Source organism: Euprymna scolopes, chromosome 24 (assembly GCF_053919585.1).
Source record: "Euprymna scolopes isolate OS-2025 chromosome 24, ASM5391958v1, whole genome shotgun sequence".
In the NCBI taxonomy this organism is placed as follows: Eukaryota; Metazoa; Mollusca; class Cephalopoda; order Sepiida; family Sepiolidae; genus Euprymna; species Euprymna scolopes.
Window position 1 is genome coordinate 77330329 of NC_136505.1, and position 17037 is coordinate 77347365.

The 17037-nt window shown below is 35.6% G+C and overlaps 1 protein-coding gene across 4 annotated transcripts in view; it reads left to right on the top strand.

Annotated features, from left to right (window-relative positions):
- Positions 1-17037, top strand: part of LOC145246782 (centromere protein L-like) — a 296745-nt gene that overhangs the window by 171533 nt on the left and 108175 nt on the right. For all 4 annotated transcript variants that reach the window (XM_080108575.1, XM_080108576.1, XM_080108577.1 and 1 more), the window contains one exon: positions 528-608. In XM_080108575.1, coding sequence (XP_079964701.1) covers positions 528-608 — 81 coding nt within the window. The remainder of the gene's footprint in view (positions 1-527; positions 609-17037) is intronic.

Genomic DNA, 17037 nt, shown 5'->3' on the forward strand with positions numbered 1-17037 from the left:
AAAAAGGCACGCTGTCGGTCCGTAGACCGCCCAGCTAGGAAGCTGGTCTGAAAAGGGCTGGAAACAGCTTTTATACTTGTTTCCGGTGGTCTTTTACGCATGTGTGGATTTCCTTTGAAAGGGGAAGTGACGTTGTCTATGTGTGCGTATATGTGCGTACGTTAGCGTGTGTGTGTATACATGTGAATGTGAGTGTATGTACGCAAATGTGAATATATGTGCGTGTGTGGACGTATGTATGTGACAAGTAATATAGCTTGAGATGTGAACGCATGTTTTTGTGTGAGACTAGAAAGGCTCGCGCAAGTTACATAGATCTTTTTTTATCTAGTTACATAGACTATTTTCTTTTCGACCATATAAAGATTTGACTAGAAATACACAAGAAATTACAAGTTGAACAGATTGAGGTGAAAATCTAGTATTGCACTCTAACTGCTAACTTAGTTGGAACTGCTAATCTAGACGTCAATAAATTCAAACCATCAGTAAATTAAGTTGTCTACTTTTTTTTTTTTGTTTTTCAGAGATTACGATGGAGATGGGATTTCAAAGTGTGACGCGTCGCTCATCAGCCCATCATATACCAGAATCGCGAAAAATGTGGAGTGAGTCTTACAAATATTTTCTGTTTATAACTTTTGATTGAAATATGGATTTTTTTTAGGTTTAAAAAACCCCCCAAAAAACTGCAAATACAAACAGGGAAAGGAGAAAAGAAAACTTGACAGATACAATTCGACTTAAGTTATTTAATAGTAAGTTTTAAAACCATATTATGACGCATAACACATGATAGTATCTAATTTCTGCCATCATTATAGAATTATAGTTGATGTCCATTTTATGAAAAATCATGTGTTTTAGAAATTGACTTCCAAAGCAACCTATCTCTGGCCACATCTCTAAAGTCCATCACTATCACTTCCTCTTATTTTTCTTTGATCTAGCCCTGTATCTTGTTACCTCAACTGTTCTACATATATTAACCCTCAAAACTCATCCATTCTTTGAACATGGACATACTATTGAAGTCTCTTGTCCTGCACACCTTTCCTTATACTGTCCAGATTTAATCTTCTTTCAAGGTCGTCAGAACTAAGTCTTTGTGTTTAAGACTTACATCATACATCCATCGTTTTCATTTTCATTTTTTTTTTTCATGCAACACATGTCCTTAATCCTCACTGGCCAGGTTTCACTTCCATACATCATCATTGCATAAACATGCCTGATAGATTCTTCCCTTACACTGGTAAATCTCTGCTGATTAGTAAAGGCAGAATCTGTCTGAACTTACTCCATCTACTCTCAACTCTTGCAATCACATTAACACTTGCTCCATTTTGTGATCCATCACAGTAAAAAAACTTCTTGGCAACTTCAATAACTTTGTCGTCCAGATATACTTTGTCCACATCTGAGTTCTCATTTATCTCCATTGTCTTGTACACAAATTGATTATCCTCTTTCAATCAAGCAATAATTCCACAGTATTTCTTGTGTACACAATGATTACAAGTACTACAAAATTTAATTGCACTCAACTCCTTTCACACAAACAGAACTTCTTTTCAGGGGCTTTCCAACACTGTTATTTCGAATGCACTTTTCTCCAAAAATAGTTAGTTGCCATCTTTAAGTTCTATGAAAATTCAGTATTCAACAATTTCTCATATTTGCATTTCTAAGCATCTCTCTTGTGTTGTTTGTTTGTCATTTTGAATGCACTTTGTAGTGGAATTGTCAATGTGGGTGTGCATTTTAATACTGTGAAAACTGCAATAGTTATCTCTCTTGAATCATAAAAAGTTGCCTGTTATTTAAGCTTTTTGAGTAACTTAGAGTTATCTTCACTTTGTATATAAAACGATTGTGTGTCATTTGCTCTCTTCCTCTTGACATTAGTAATACACACGGACGAAAAAAATGCTTTGGATAATAACAGATTTCAAGGTAGTTCTACTAAAATAGGCATATTTTTCAAACCAAAGCACTTCAAGACTTCAAATTACTACTGTTTTGTTTGGAAATGAATATACTTTCAAATGAATTAATAAATATGAATGTACATTATATATTTTAGTAGAACATACTATGAATGTACATTATATTTATTTTAGTAGAACTACCTTGAAATCTGTTATTATCCAAAGCGTTTTTTTCGTCTGTGTGTATTACTAGACTAACCACTATGGAGGCTGTCCTATCAGCAGGTGCAAAGTACTGGGGCTGCTGTATTGCCATTTGGTGAATGGATTCTGGACCATGCAGTAGCCTCTAGATGCCATATTAGTGGGTAATTGTTACGGCTTTACCTTATGTTCTACAAAAAAAAAAAAAAAAAAAAAAAAAAAAGAATTTCTTAGTTTCTTTTTCTCTCTTAGAGCAGGACAGAGAGGGGAAACTAAGCAAGTCTGACGACCTAGTCCATAAATTCCAAAACTAATCATGACACGGTTCAAGAAAAAATACACGATTAAACCCGAATCTCCCACTACCATGTCTCCTTCTCTAACATCAGGGGTCTACATTCTAACCTTCCAGAGGTTTAAACCCAATTACAGGAGACTAAACCAGACCTTTTATTTTTAAGCGAAACTGGCATTGGACAGACTATTTCCCTAGATGAGTTTGTAATTAAAGGATACCCTAACATAACTTCCAAATCTGACCCCCAAAATCGTCATGGGCATAGAATATGTGCCTATATTAAAGATGGCTTTCTATGTGGTAGGGACATCCCCAGAGAATATCCTAACTTACCCTATATGTGCTTCCGGGTGGCACTAGCTCATTTATATTTACTCTTTATCGCCCCCCCCCACTCCCCCACAACAGCGAAGTTACTATCTTTAAAAGCATATCTGAGAAAATTGATCAAGTCCTATCTGCTTATCCTTCAGCTAAGCTAACATTCACGTATGTGGAGACTTCAATGTTCACAATGTGGAATGGTTGACCCACTCAAACAAGGCCAATGAGGAGGGGAGGTTCTGTCATGATTTCTCCATTGCTTATGACCTCACTCAGAGTGTTCACGAACCCACCCGTGTGCCCGACAATGACCGCCAGTATGCGAGTCTCCTAGACCGTTTTCTCACAACTTGCACTGAACTATGTTCAGTTTCCATTCTGTCTCCTCTTGGATCTTCCGACCACTCTGTTGTATCAATTAAGATAAAAATGAAATGTAATATGTCCTCAGACATACCTCTTCATCGTACAGTATATCGATACACTATGGCTGACTGGGATAGCTTCCGTATATGTATATATCGGATCTACCTCTGCGTTCCATATTTAAAAAGGATGTGTCCTCTATAGTATCAGACCTGACAGAATGGTTAATTGTAGGTATAGACCATTTCATACCCTCGAAAAAGTTCCAGCAAAACCCAGCAGCCAGCTGTGGTTCTCTCCAGAATGTGTTGCTGCCATTGCATAAGGAAATCACTTTTTCCATTGCTTCCAATGTAATAGATATACTGAAACTAAAGCCGCTTTCAGGACTGCCAGCAACCACTGTAAGAAAGTAATAAAGAATGCATAAGAGTTATATACTCAGTCCATCAAGTCCAAAATAGCTGAGCAGCGGTTTGGTTCCCACCATTTTTGGCAAATAGCAAACAGAATCCTGCACAGAAGTGTGTGCTCTATCCCAACTATCATCAATGGACCTGAGGTAATCTCGTCAGCATCAGACAAAGCCAAACTCTTTGCCAAGAACTGTGTAGCTAATTCTACCCTTTGCGACCAAAGCTGTCAACCCCCAATATTTCCTCTTGTATTGGAAAAAACGCTATGTGATATACAAATATCTGTACGTGATGTTGCAAAGCTAATCAAAAACCTTGATTCCAGTAAAGCCCTGATGGTATTCCGATTATAGTAATAAAAAAACTTCAACTAGAACTAGCGCCCATACTTACAAAACTGTTTAAATGTCTTAAGGAGAATTGCTTCCTATCATGCTGGAAAGTCTCATCAGTATGTCCTGTATTTAAGAATTCAGGTGATTGCTCATCCCCCTCTCAGTACAGGCCTATAAGTCTCCTCTGTGTCATGAGTAAGTTGCTGGAATCTGTGTTAAATAGAGAAGTAATCAACCATCTCAGCAAAAATAACCTTCTTAGTGACACACAATATGGTTTCCGTTCTGCTAGATCTACAGCAGATGTGCTTACAGTTATATCTCATAGAAATAGCGAATCTCGCGACGAAGGTAACCTTTCTAGGGCAATTGCTCTTGACATATCAAAGGCCTTTGATAGGGTATGGCATAAAGGTTTACTTCACAAGATCTCCAACTATTGTATAGCTGGAAATATCTTTTCAATTATTAAATCATTTCTCTCTAATAGGTTCATAAGAGTAGTAATTGATGGGCAAAAATCAGAAGCTCACAGTATTAATGCTGGAGTCCCTCAGGGGTCCATCCTGGGCCCAACTCTTTTCCTGATCTACATTAATGATCTTCCAAATCACATCCTTACATCATTCATAGACATTTTTGCTGATAACACTACCATCTATGGTAGCACATCTAAGACAGTAAACGACAAAGTTCTCTCCGATTCTCTCTCCTCTGATCTTGAGCACGTGGTACAATGGGGAAAGGAGTGGCTGGTTACTTTTAATGCATCTAAAACCCAGCTTCTCTCTTTACATCATCAGCATTCTGATCCCCATTTGTCATCAATTGAAATGAATGGCTCTCGTCTTGGGGAGGCCTCTAGTTTTGACAAGATTCTGGGCTTGACCTTTACTCCTGATCTTAAATGGAACACGTACATCAAATCTGTTGCCAAGCCGCTGGAAAAATGGTGGGATCCCTCTATCGATCCAGTAGATATCTCACTGCTGATGCAATTCTCTATCTATAAGAGCCAGGTACGTCCAAGGATGGAATACTGTTGCCACATCTGGGCAGGAGCTGCTAGAAAAAACTTGTCCTGCCTTGATAGAGTTCAAAATAGACTTCGTAACCTTGTGGGGGATGTCCTTTTCTCTTCCTTGCAACCTTTTTCTCACAGAAGAGATGTTGCGAGTTTGTCTCTGCTTTATCATTATTTTCATGGCAGGTGCTCGGCTGAGCTCCATTCTATGGTCCCCCCTCGCCAAACTTTCAAAAGAAACACTCGTGTAGCTGAAAACACTATCAATAATTCCCCCCACTCTTTGTGTGCCTAAATCTAAACGTAGATTCCATGAACAAAGCTTCTTTCTTAGAACTGCACGCCTGTGGACCGTTTTCCTGCTTTCCAGCTGACTACAGTATGGTTGTCTTCAAGTCCAACATAAACAAGTTCTTGACGAGCTGTTCCACTTGTTAACAAATTTACTGAATTTCCATTACTAACAATTACTATATTGTCCAATTAACTACTGTACACTCTTAACCCTTATCCTCGAGTGGTCTCTGGGCCTTGATAAGTGGTTATGCCTATGTAAAAAAAAAAAAAAAAAAAAAAAAAAGCATTATGAGTAAGTTCTACCATCACTAATCAGTGTTACTATTGTAAAAAAAAAACAAAAAAACAAAAACCCCTATCAAGCAATTCTGAGGTATGAAAGTGTAATCTGGTCAGTGAGGGTGGAGGATATGCGTTGCATGAAGAGAAATATAAAATGATACAATGGATGTGTAATGTGAATTTTAATGACAGCCTTATATTTGTGATCTCTGGGGAAACGTAAGTCTAGACAGTAAAAAAAGTGTGTGTAGAACAGGAGACTGTTGGTTAGGTCACATTGAAAGAACGAGAGTTCTTAGTTTAGTAGATGTTGAATAGTTGAGAGAGCCAGTTGAAGAGGGGAAACCAAAAAGAACATGGAAGAAAGTGATGGACAGATTTGAGAGGGAGAAAGACCTGGTCAGAGATAGTTTAGTTTGGAAATCTGAGCTATTAACTATTTTAACTGAATGGATCTGTCGGTTCATGGATTATTCGGGCAAGGGTAGGGACATTGCACTTTACATTTCGAAAAACATCCTGATCTTCTACATAGACTTTCAGGTTATGGTATTGGTAGTCAAGTTCTTGACATTGTTAGGTCTTTTCTTTCTGACTAAAGCTTGCAATGGATTATCTTCATTTTCTTTTCCTATCAATGCTGATGTTCCTCAGAGCTCTATTCTAGGCCCAACACTATTTCATCACATTATAAATGACTTTCCAGAGAATATTATTCAGAAAATTAACATTTATGCTGATGACCCCCATCTGTCGCCCGTCCTCATTGGATTAGTTGAAATATGCAGTTGATCTAGAATTTGATTTGCATTCTACTAGTAATACACACGGACGAAAAAACGCTTTGGATAATCAGATTTCAAGGTAGTTCTACTAAAATAGCCATATTTTTTAAACCAAAGCACTTCAAGTCTTCAAATTATTACTGTTTTGTTCGGAAATGAATATACTTTCAAATGAATTAATAAATATGAATGTACATTATATATTTTAAGAGTTTTAAGCAAATAAAGTGATAAAAATGTGAACATCATAAAATGGCGTTTTCGGTAAGGTTTTGTAATGACTCCCCCCCTGTTTTCTAAAGGTCCGTACCGTGATTGTATGAAGAATTTCGTCATGAAATTTGGGAACCAATCAGTAGAGGTGTTAATCTTAATACTGTCAAGTGTCCGAAATATTTTTGACCATTTCTTTTTTTGTTGTGTTAAAAATAAGACTTTAATATGACGAGTATCGAACATTTTGAAAAAAAAATTCTTCGGACACCCAGTAGTAAGTAAATCAATCTTTTTACTATCTTTATCAATTAAAAGTATTATTTTATGTTGAGTAGGACCGCGGTAATTGATAATTTAAAAGGACCTACCCGAAAAAAAAAAATTGTTTCTATTTCTCGAATTTGGTCAAATGAAGTTAGTATTACTAGAAGCAACAGCAGCTCCAGCCTGTAGAATCAGCGATAGCACAGTGTAAACACACGTTCTTTAATTTTTATTCAAAAACGAATTAAGAAAAACATGAAAATATGAATATAAATGTTATGTTTAATTAGAGCTATTTTGTTATCAGAATAACATTTAGTTTAGAACTATTCGGTTTTCAGAATGTATAATAACAACAATCCCAACCAATTCGGCATTATGAATCTGTTGCAATTTCTCACATTTCTCGTCAAATTTAAAAACATGGTTAAAAAAACAAAATAAACTTTTGTAGATATATAGCTTGCATGCACTTTTATTCTTTAAATTAGTTTTGAACAGCGAATTAAAACAATGTTTTACTGCGAACAGCCACAAATGTTTTTTTTTCAAAATCAAAATAAGTATCAAAATCTCGTTTATACATAGATTCGAAAAAGTTGTCAAAAAACAAATATATAACAAATAAATGTTATCAAAGGCAAGATAAGTTACTTTTCTACCTAACTGGATAATTTTCTAGTGTTTTTATTTAATGTAACATGTTTATTCAGCTCGAAAAGCGTAGTGTTCACCGATGTATTGGAAAATTAAAAATGGCGCCCGGCCCGACTCTCTTTGACACGATAAGTTTGAGAAAAGGAGTTAAAAATAAAAAAACTATACAAAATACTGTTAAAAACTCACTGAATATATGTCAGCCTATGTCACGGTAACATATTGAGCGAGTTTCTAGCAGTATTTTGTCTACTTTTTTATTTTTAACTCTTTTCCCCAAACTTACCGTTTCAAGAGAGTCGGGCGCCATTTAAAATTTTCCAAAACATCGGTAAACACTGTTTTCAAGCTGAATAAACATGTTACATTAAATAAAAACACTAAAAAATTATCCAGTTAGGTAGAAAAGTAACTTGCTTTTGATAACATTTATTTGTTATATATTTGTTTTTTTGACAACTTTTTCGAATCTATGTGTATGGTAATACAAACCCTCAAAATCTATATCAATATTCTTGAAATTTTAAAAGCAGTTAGAAAACACATCAAACTACAATTAGGAAGCTTTTTATTTTGTTATTTTTTTTCTACTTTTTTAAGCGAAAGATATTTTTACAACCTGCTCCAGCGTAGTATAAACGGCCTATGGAATTAACACCTTCAACCTCGAAAATAGAAATCAACAAATTTTTGAACGCTCTCTTTGAAAAAAAGCTCTCTTAACTTCACCTCTAATACAAATTATGTGTGGCAAGTCTCCTCCTAAAACACTCTTTAACCCTAACAATAACACTAAGTTCGAGTGGCAAGCCCCCCCCAACAAAATACCTCTGTAAGCCACATACAAGCATCTAAAACAAACAAACAAAAAATAGATCCTTCCTTAAAGAAAAATACACATAAAAATAAATTGGTTAACTGTCCTAAAATGCTAGAATGGCCAGGAAATGGTGAATTATTTTACATTAAATTTTTGTGAAACTAACCGCTCCCCCTTCTAATATTGTTTTTGTTAGCTTTGTCTCTGTCAAGTTTTCAGTATGTTCACACATAATTTTCCTTAGAATTAATTCAAAGTCCGAATGGCAACCCTCCCCATATTCTCATTGCATAGAAACCTTCTTAAAACTACACATAATCATCTTAAAAAAAAAAAAAAAGCATGCATATTTTCCCATAGAAAAAAAAAACAGTTAACTGCCCTAAAATGCTAGAATGACCTGTAATAGGAAATTATTTTACATTCAATTCTAAAATAATTTGTTTATCTTTCATTAAAGTTTTTCATGGCATTTTATACATAATTTCCTAAAAAGGTAGAATCACATTTTGGAGGGATGGTCAGAAGGAGTTGAGTGGGGTTAAACAGAAGGTGTTAATCTACAATAATACCAAAGAAATATTGCAATATATTCATTTTTAAATGGTCTTATGTTTAGATTTAAGTTTTTTGTACATAAAGCACATTACAATTCAACTTTGAGTTCTCCAACTTCTTTTCTGTTTATGGATACATGGCATTTTTAAGGAATTGCTGCATATTTATGCACATTTACTGCAGATTATTTGGAAACCATAAATTTTGGGAGATTTTCAGTTGCATATTCTGATTCCTTGTACAAAAATACACTTATATGGTAAATTTCATTTCTTAGTCTTGTGTTTTAACAAAGGTATGACATTTTTACTGAAAAAGTAGTGTAAAAAATGTGACGAAACGCATATGGTCTTAAAGAGGGAAAAATATCCAAACGTGTGAGGCACAAAAATAGCCATAACTTCCTTAATTTTAATCAGATTTTAAAAATTTAAAAAGATTCTTTCTTAGCTCATCAAGCTCTTTCTATGCATACCAATATTGAAATATTTTAAGCTATTTCAATTTTTTCATGTGTATTGCTAATTCTACTATGGATTAAGGTGAGAATTGGCTTGTTTCGTTTAACCCTGTGAAGACTCGGCTATTGTCCTTCAATTGCAGGGATCTCCCTTTTCTTCTAGAGATTCTTTGCTCTTGATAAGAAATTAACTCTAAAACTTTTTGTTTTTTCTCATCAAATCTTTTTTTTGAGTCTATATACTAAATCCATTGCTCTTTCTGTTTTTCATAAAATCCGTTCTCTATCGCTCTAAACATTTTATCACACTCAAAGATATACTCTATCTCTACAAATCTACTATCAAACCATGTATGGAGTACTGTTGTCATATTTGGGCTGGTGAATCTGTGTCCTATTTGAAGGTTCTTTGATAAATTGCACACTTTCTTCTTCACTGCAACATTCCTCTCACAGACATGATGTTGCTAGTCTCGATCTTTTCTATAAATACTGTTATGGCATGTGTTCCTCAGAATTGTCTGATCTATTTTCTGCTTCCTTTGTTCCAGCTCATTTAACTCGTTGGTCTAATGGTCTCCATCCATTTGTTGTTTTACCTCATTGTAATACAGGATCTTATTCCAGTAGCTTCTTTCCTTGAAAAGACATAAAACTGTAAGTAGAAGGAAAACATTAAGCAAGAGCGTTTCACAACATTGCAGTCCTTTGACTTTCTGCTCACCGTTTTCCTTTTACCTACAACCTTGTTATTTTTAAGACTAAGGTCAATAAGTATCTCTTGTCTTTGCAATAATCAGCTTTCATTCTTGTTAGCTCCTTACAGCAAGTGATTTCATGCCTTGTCTCAAGCGATTTCTATATAAAAAAGAATCTCTAAATGCTATCCAATGATGACGACTTTTACCTTCAAAGGTGTTGGAAATAGGAAAACAAAAAGTTTAATTTTCAATGAACATGATTGCATTTTTTTTCCGATTAAATCTCCATATTAAAAAATCATGGAACAACGTGTTGCATTTTTCACCTGTATGTGACTTGTACATAATTTTTTTATTTACATTTATTAAAAATTTTTCACCTGTATGTGACTTGTACATAATTTTTTTATTTACATTTATTAAAAATTTTTCACCTGTATGTGACTTGTACATAATTTTTTTATTTACATTTATTAAAAATTTTTCACCTGTATGTGACTTGTACATAATTTTTTTATTTACATTTATTAAAAATTTTTCACCTGTATGTGACTTGTACATAATTTTTTTATTTACATTTATTAAAAATTTTTCACCTGTATGTGACTTGTACATAATTTTTTTATTTACATTTATTAAAAATTTTTCACCTGTATGTGACTTGTACATAATTTTTTTATTTACATTTATTAAAAATGTAATGGCATAAAATAAAACTAATTTAAAAAGATAATTCAATTACAAAATCCTACAAAAATGTATTTTGGTTTCTTTGTAAACAAGTCGGCCATTTAATTTTTTATTAACAGTTAATTAACTTTGAAATTTGAAATAAATCTGTAAACATTTAAACTATCAAATAGTCATTTGACCCGTTTTTCAAATTCTTAGCAAACAAATCCTCATGTATTAAAAGATTGAAAGTTTGGAATCTATTTGTGTCTATTTTTTTTTTTTTATTAGATTAAAGCAAAATTACTGTAACAAAATTAGTTTCTAACAATTTGGTTTGATTGTATGGCAACTGATAAGGTTGAACTACTTGCTCAGTGATTTGCCTTGAACTTCAAATTGGACTTTGCAAACCATTTTTTCCCAAATTTCCCATTGTAGACTGAAATCACACTTGATGACCTAATTATCACCCTTACCAATGTCGGAAATATCATACAAAACCATGATACCAGTTATAGTAATAAAGAAATGTTCTGCTGACCTGGCACCTGTCTTCTCCAAACTTTACAACATATAAATTGCTGAATCTTTCTTCCCTGATGGCTGGAAAATTACTTCTATGGTACCAGTCTTTAAGAATATTGGTGATAGAACTGTTTGTAAAAATTTACATCCCATCAATCTAATTTATTTAAATCCTTAATCTAGTAATAGTAACAGTATGCCACTTTTTAATGCTAAAGTCATCGCTGTAAACATATGTGCCATACACTGGACAAAGCAGTAAAAGCTAGAGCAATAGCAAATAGCACTTGATATTTCTAAAGTCTTTGATAAGGTCCGGCAAGGTGTTCTCATAAAAATTCATTTGTATGCTATTACTAGACAAATAATTAATCCGTGTCTTCTATTCTAAAGAAAAATCCAGGATTTTCTTGATGGTTGTGCAATCAAACATAAATCCTTGGACCTTTATCGCTTTTCATATAAATTTTCATAAAAACCTCCTTAATGAAATTATGTCTAATTGTCAGGTTCCTAATGTAATTTTGTGGGAACTTTTTGGAGATTTGCAAACCTATATATTTTTGGAAAGGTTTTTGTCTCAGGAATCAGAAAATCAATGTTTGCATTTGGTCAGATGCGTATCTGGCGGCCATATTGGATTTACAAAATGGCCGACATAAGATGTACGTTTTGTAATATCTCGGCATCTAAATAAGCTGGAACACTGATTTTAACTGCTAAACCTACATTTTCAGGGCCAAAGAAACCAATGGTGGTAGTTATAAAATTTTTCCAGATGTATATATGGCGGCCATATTGGAATTTACAAAATGGCCGCTGTAAAATGTACGTTTTGTAATATCTTAGCCTCTAAATAAGCTGGAACACTGATATTAACTGCTAAACCTACATTTTCAGGGCCATAGAAGCCAATAGTGGTAGTTATAAAGCAACAACATTTTTAACATTAATCTTTAGATGCATAATTGGGTTCAAACTGATGTGGTGTTTTATTGCAATATCTTTGTAATAAAAAATATGTATCATTTATAAATTCATATTTCAGCTGTTCCTAAAAAATCTTGTTTTTATAAAAACATCAATTCAAATTGATACTTTGAGAACTTGTAGTTTTTGTTTTGCTATTCTAACATTCTGTGTTTGTAGGTTAAGCATGAGTGATGAATCACAACGTAGAGAGGAGGCATGTCAAACCAAGGAATCCATTAACTGCCAGTCTGATGATAAAAAGAAGGAGGCATGTCAAACCAAGGAATCCATTCTCTGCCAGTCTGATGATAAAAAGAAAGGAGTTGCAACATCCTCGATTAGAGTTCTGTGGGCTCGTACTGCAGGTAATTCTAGAGAGGGCTAGTTTGAATGATGGAGACTATGTCCAAGTCCAAAGGCGACTGCAGAACTGCACACCAGAAACAATGTGAAGAGAGGGTGGTCTGGCATCGCTCATGTCATTCGAGTGCAACTAGCAAAGTTAAAATACAACGTGCAAGAGATTACAACGCACACACTTTAGCTACAGGACTCTACACTGACAAAAAGCCTAGCCAGAAAAGAGGAAGCGCAGAAGAGGTTGTTCCAGGCCCCTCTACATCTAGTTCTGCATTGCCATTCACACAATCACATACAAGTCCACTGGATAAGAAAGAGTGCTTCTTCTGCCAACAGGACAATGGCCAACAACTGTACCAGATCAGGACTGAGAACGCAGGTAAAAATCTCAAAGATGCTGTGGAAAGGTCCCATAATCTTGCACTTAAGACTAGGCTGAACACCTGCATATCACCAAGTGATGCACATGCAATTGATGTCCTATACCACAAAACTTGCTGGACCAAAAATGTGTTCCATGCTCTTCGAGATACTAACACTAGCAAAACGGCTGAAGAACCCTTTATACAAACGGCGAGTTTGCTTGAGCTTATAAATCTTATTGATGTAGAAACAAAAAACAAACCATATCTTGGGATGGACGACTTCTCTTAATATGCTTAGTTCGGAAGATTTTGAAAGTCATGTATTCAGTAGAAAATGGCCGAAAGAAAGGATCCTTACTTATTTGCCGCACCTGAAGTCTGTTCGACCAAACCTAAGGAAACCAACTGTCCTCTGCTCCCGAGATGCATGTGAAGAAGACATGGTTGATACCTCAATGACAAATGGTAAGGAGGAGGAGGAGAACAGCATGAAGACCATCTACAAAGCAGCACAGGTGATAAGGAAAAGCATTGCAATCTTCAAAGAGCCCAAGGAAAGAAATGTCATGCAGGTATCTAGTGACAATGATGATGTTCTAGCTGAATTATACACCTTAATCCATTGGATAATGGTTAGGCCTGCTGGAAACTGTAAAGAGAACCAAAGATGTTGACCGAGCAACACTGACGGTGAGCCAGAATATCAGTATCCAGTAAACAGGTAAGGTACAAGCCAAACAATGAATCAGCATTCAAGTCATCCCGTGCACAAGGGAACCTTCAGGTTCTGGGACTGACACTGACTGTCCACCATGACACATGCAATAAAAAGCTGTTGAATCTTCTCAATGCTCATTGCTACGCTATTTCACATCGCCATGTCCTTCTCATGGAAACTGCTCTGGCAAATGCTGTTGTAGAAAACACCACAGCATACCAAGGCCTCTATGTACCATCATTCCTGAAGAAGCAGACCTTTGTATTTTTCGCAGTAGATTCCACAGATTTTGCAGAGGACACTTCTGATGGGAAGGAATCCACCCAGAGAACCATCATGGCAGTGTATCAGAAAGTTGATCCTTCTAAAGAACCTGTTGCAGAACCTTTGATCATAGGTAATGCAAAGAGTATATCAGTCACACCCTACCATGTAGACATGCTTCACTGTAACAAGCCAAAACTACAGGCTACCAAGAGGTCAGAACTATTTGCTATCAGCCAGGGGATCTCAGGATCCTATCAGCTGATACAACTTGGATGGATTGTTGCATCTGCTTTATCCAGAATTAAACCTTGAGAAACCTCCAGCAAGATTCCAAGCTGGGCAGGATACAACTCACTGCTGTCTGAAAGCCTTCCCTTGACACAGGTTAGAGCCTTGCCACTACTCCTTAAGGTGGCACACGAGTGGTCAACTCTGCTGTAATCGTACAAGCAAATCAGCTGAGGAAGTTCACAGTTGGGGAAGATCACCCTACAGTAATTACCTTTCACATGGCTCTATATGAGAAAGTGAGGCAGCTTCTAGATGCCAGAGCTGACTTGATTTTTGTTTCCAGACTGGGGGAACTGCATGTCATAATAGCTGCCCTCAGAGCGCTTGGTGCCTCCATCGAGAACTCTGGCATAGATGTTGCCTGGGTGGAAGCAGGTGAGGATGGTCCTGCCATGACAAGGCAAATCCTGAAATGTACATACTACAAGCGAGCTCTCCATGCCCATATCTACTCATACATAGCACTATATGAAATGGCACTGGAGGTGTTCTTCAAGGACAACCCACAACTGAAAGATATGTGCCTGACGGCAACAAAAGAAGTAGAAGCTGCCTGCTCTGAGGATAAAGACACGAAGGCTGAATCCGTGAAGCAAGCAAACAGCACCCTCCAGGAAGCCTTAACCACTGCTGAGGTTATCACAGCATTTAAAAAATGGAACAGAAATCCCAGAATGTCATGTTTAAGGCCATGATGAAGTACCTAGATTGGGTGGAAGCAATTCTGTTCTTTGTAGCAGGAACTCGGAATGCTGACCTGGGACTCTATCTGCAAGCTAGAGAAGCAATAAGCAAGCTGTACTTTGCCATGAACCATATCAAGTATAAGCGGCCAAGATACATTGCAGATATGCATGACTTGAGGACAATTCCCATGCAAATGTATATTTGACTGTTCTTCTGGCAGATATTCCTGAAGATCTAAAGACTTAGCCTGTACTGACATGTGTCAGTGCAAAAATAAAGATTCTCAAGCTGTAATGTATGAAAGTGATGATGTTGATTATGTCTAGAATATGATCAAACATCTCATTATGTTTAAGATGGTTGCACAAACATTCAAAGTTTACAGTTAAAAGGCATTTCAATAAAAATAACTCTGATTTAGTATCTGACTAACTGCCAGGGTTGTTAAGTTTTTTACCCATATGGTGGATTATGTGTTTCAATGGGAGGTGGGTACAAAAGATAAAATGATAACTTGGACTATTGACTTCCTTGACACTGAAAATGTAGGTTTAGCAGTTAAAATCAGTGTTCCAGCTTATTTATGAAGCCGAGATATTACAAAACGTACATCTTACGACGGCCATTTTGTAAATTCCAATATGGCCGCCATATACGCATCTGGGCAAATGCAAACATTGATTTTCTGATTCCTGCGACAAAAACCTTTCCAAAAATGTATAGGTTTGCAACTCTCCAAAAAGTTCCCACAAAAGTTAAAATTGTGCCATTAACAACCTGACTATAAAATGAATATATTTGTTGATGAGACCACAATCTACTTTGTGATGTGCACATATCCAAGGAAATGGTTGACTCTGTAGAACATGATGTTCAGTCTAGTTGACTAGGGACATAAAAATGGATGTTAACATTTAATACCACTAAGACAAAACTCCTGTTCTTTAACAGCTACAAGAAATCTTTTCAATTACTGATTGTCATGGTTAATAACACCCTATCCAAAAGTTCAACATTCAAACTCTGAAGCCTAAGTCACAGGTAACATGAATTGGAATAAATACATAGAAGATACTGCTAAGACTGATACAAGGAAAATGGGCTCCCTTTATCGTGCTAGAAAACTTACACTTGTTAGTATCCTATACCTCTACAAGGCTATCATCCACCTATGAATGGAGTACTGTTGTCACCTCTGGGCTAGTACATTAACCACTACTCTCTTTCTCTAAATCTAAAGATTACATGTTCCACCAAGCTCCAGCCCTTGTCCCATCACTGCAATGTTGCATCCCTGCGCTTGTTTTACAAGTGCTACAATGAAATTTGCTCTGCTGCCCTTTTGATGTAAATACACTTGACCAACACAATCAACTAAATGCCATCCAATCACTATGAAAGTCCCAAATACTAGAGAGCTTTTTACTTTAATAGGTTGTCCCCTCAAATTGCAAACCTTTGGAATTCCCTCCCTACTCCTTGTTTCTCTTACTGTACCAACATTCAGAAAGTTCAATGTAATGTGAACAAACGTCTTGCTGCACAACTCCTCACTTACAATGTCTCTTATAGATCTTGTCCTTAATTCACAGTGACCAAGAAGTGGTAATGCCCCTAGTTGAGGGTGAATTAAAGTAAAATGAAATCAATGTTACAAAATTATCTGCATTTTTATACCCCCCCACCTTTTTTTTTTCTTTTTACTAAGCAGGATATTGTATTCTGTGTAACATCGATTTTGGAAAAGATTTTCCCTGGTGGATTAATTCATATTAAAAATAAACAGCAAACTATCCTCATCTCTCATCTCCCATTGAAGATGAAACAAAAAGTAATTTCTGACAGCTTTGAAGGTGAAATTAATTAAAGTCACCTCGTTTCGATATTAGTTCAATCAAAATGTAGCTGAATCTCAAACAAATTGCTAACAAAGGTTTTTTACTTGCATATTGGGCATGAATAACCTCTCTTTTAGATAAATAAAAAAAAAAAGTTTATCACAAGTAATCTTGCCAAAAGGGGTCAACGGCTGCCATCTTTAAAATTCAACTATAATAATATTAAAATTTCAAGACCTAAAATTCCTGACATTTCCTGAGAAGTATGTTCATTATTTTTGACAATTATTAATTAAATTAAACATTTTTCCTGAGAGAAAACCTTTAAGTTAAAAATAAAAAATAAAAAAAAAATATTTTGCATGAAAAGCCCACACAGGGCCCACCCCAAGCCAGCTGAC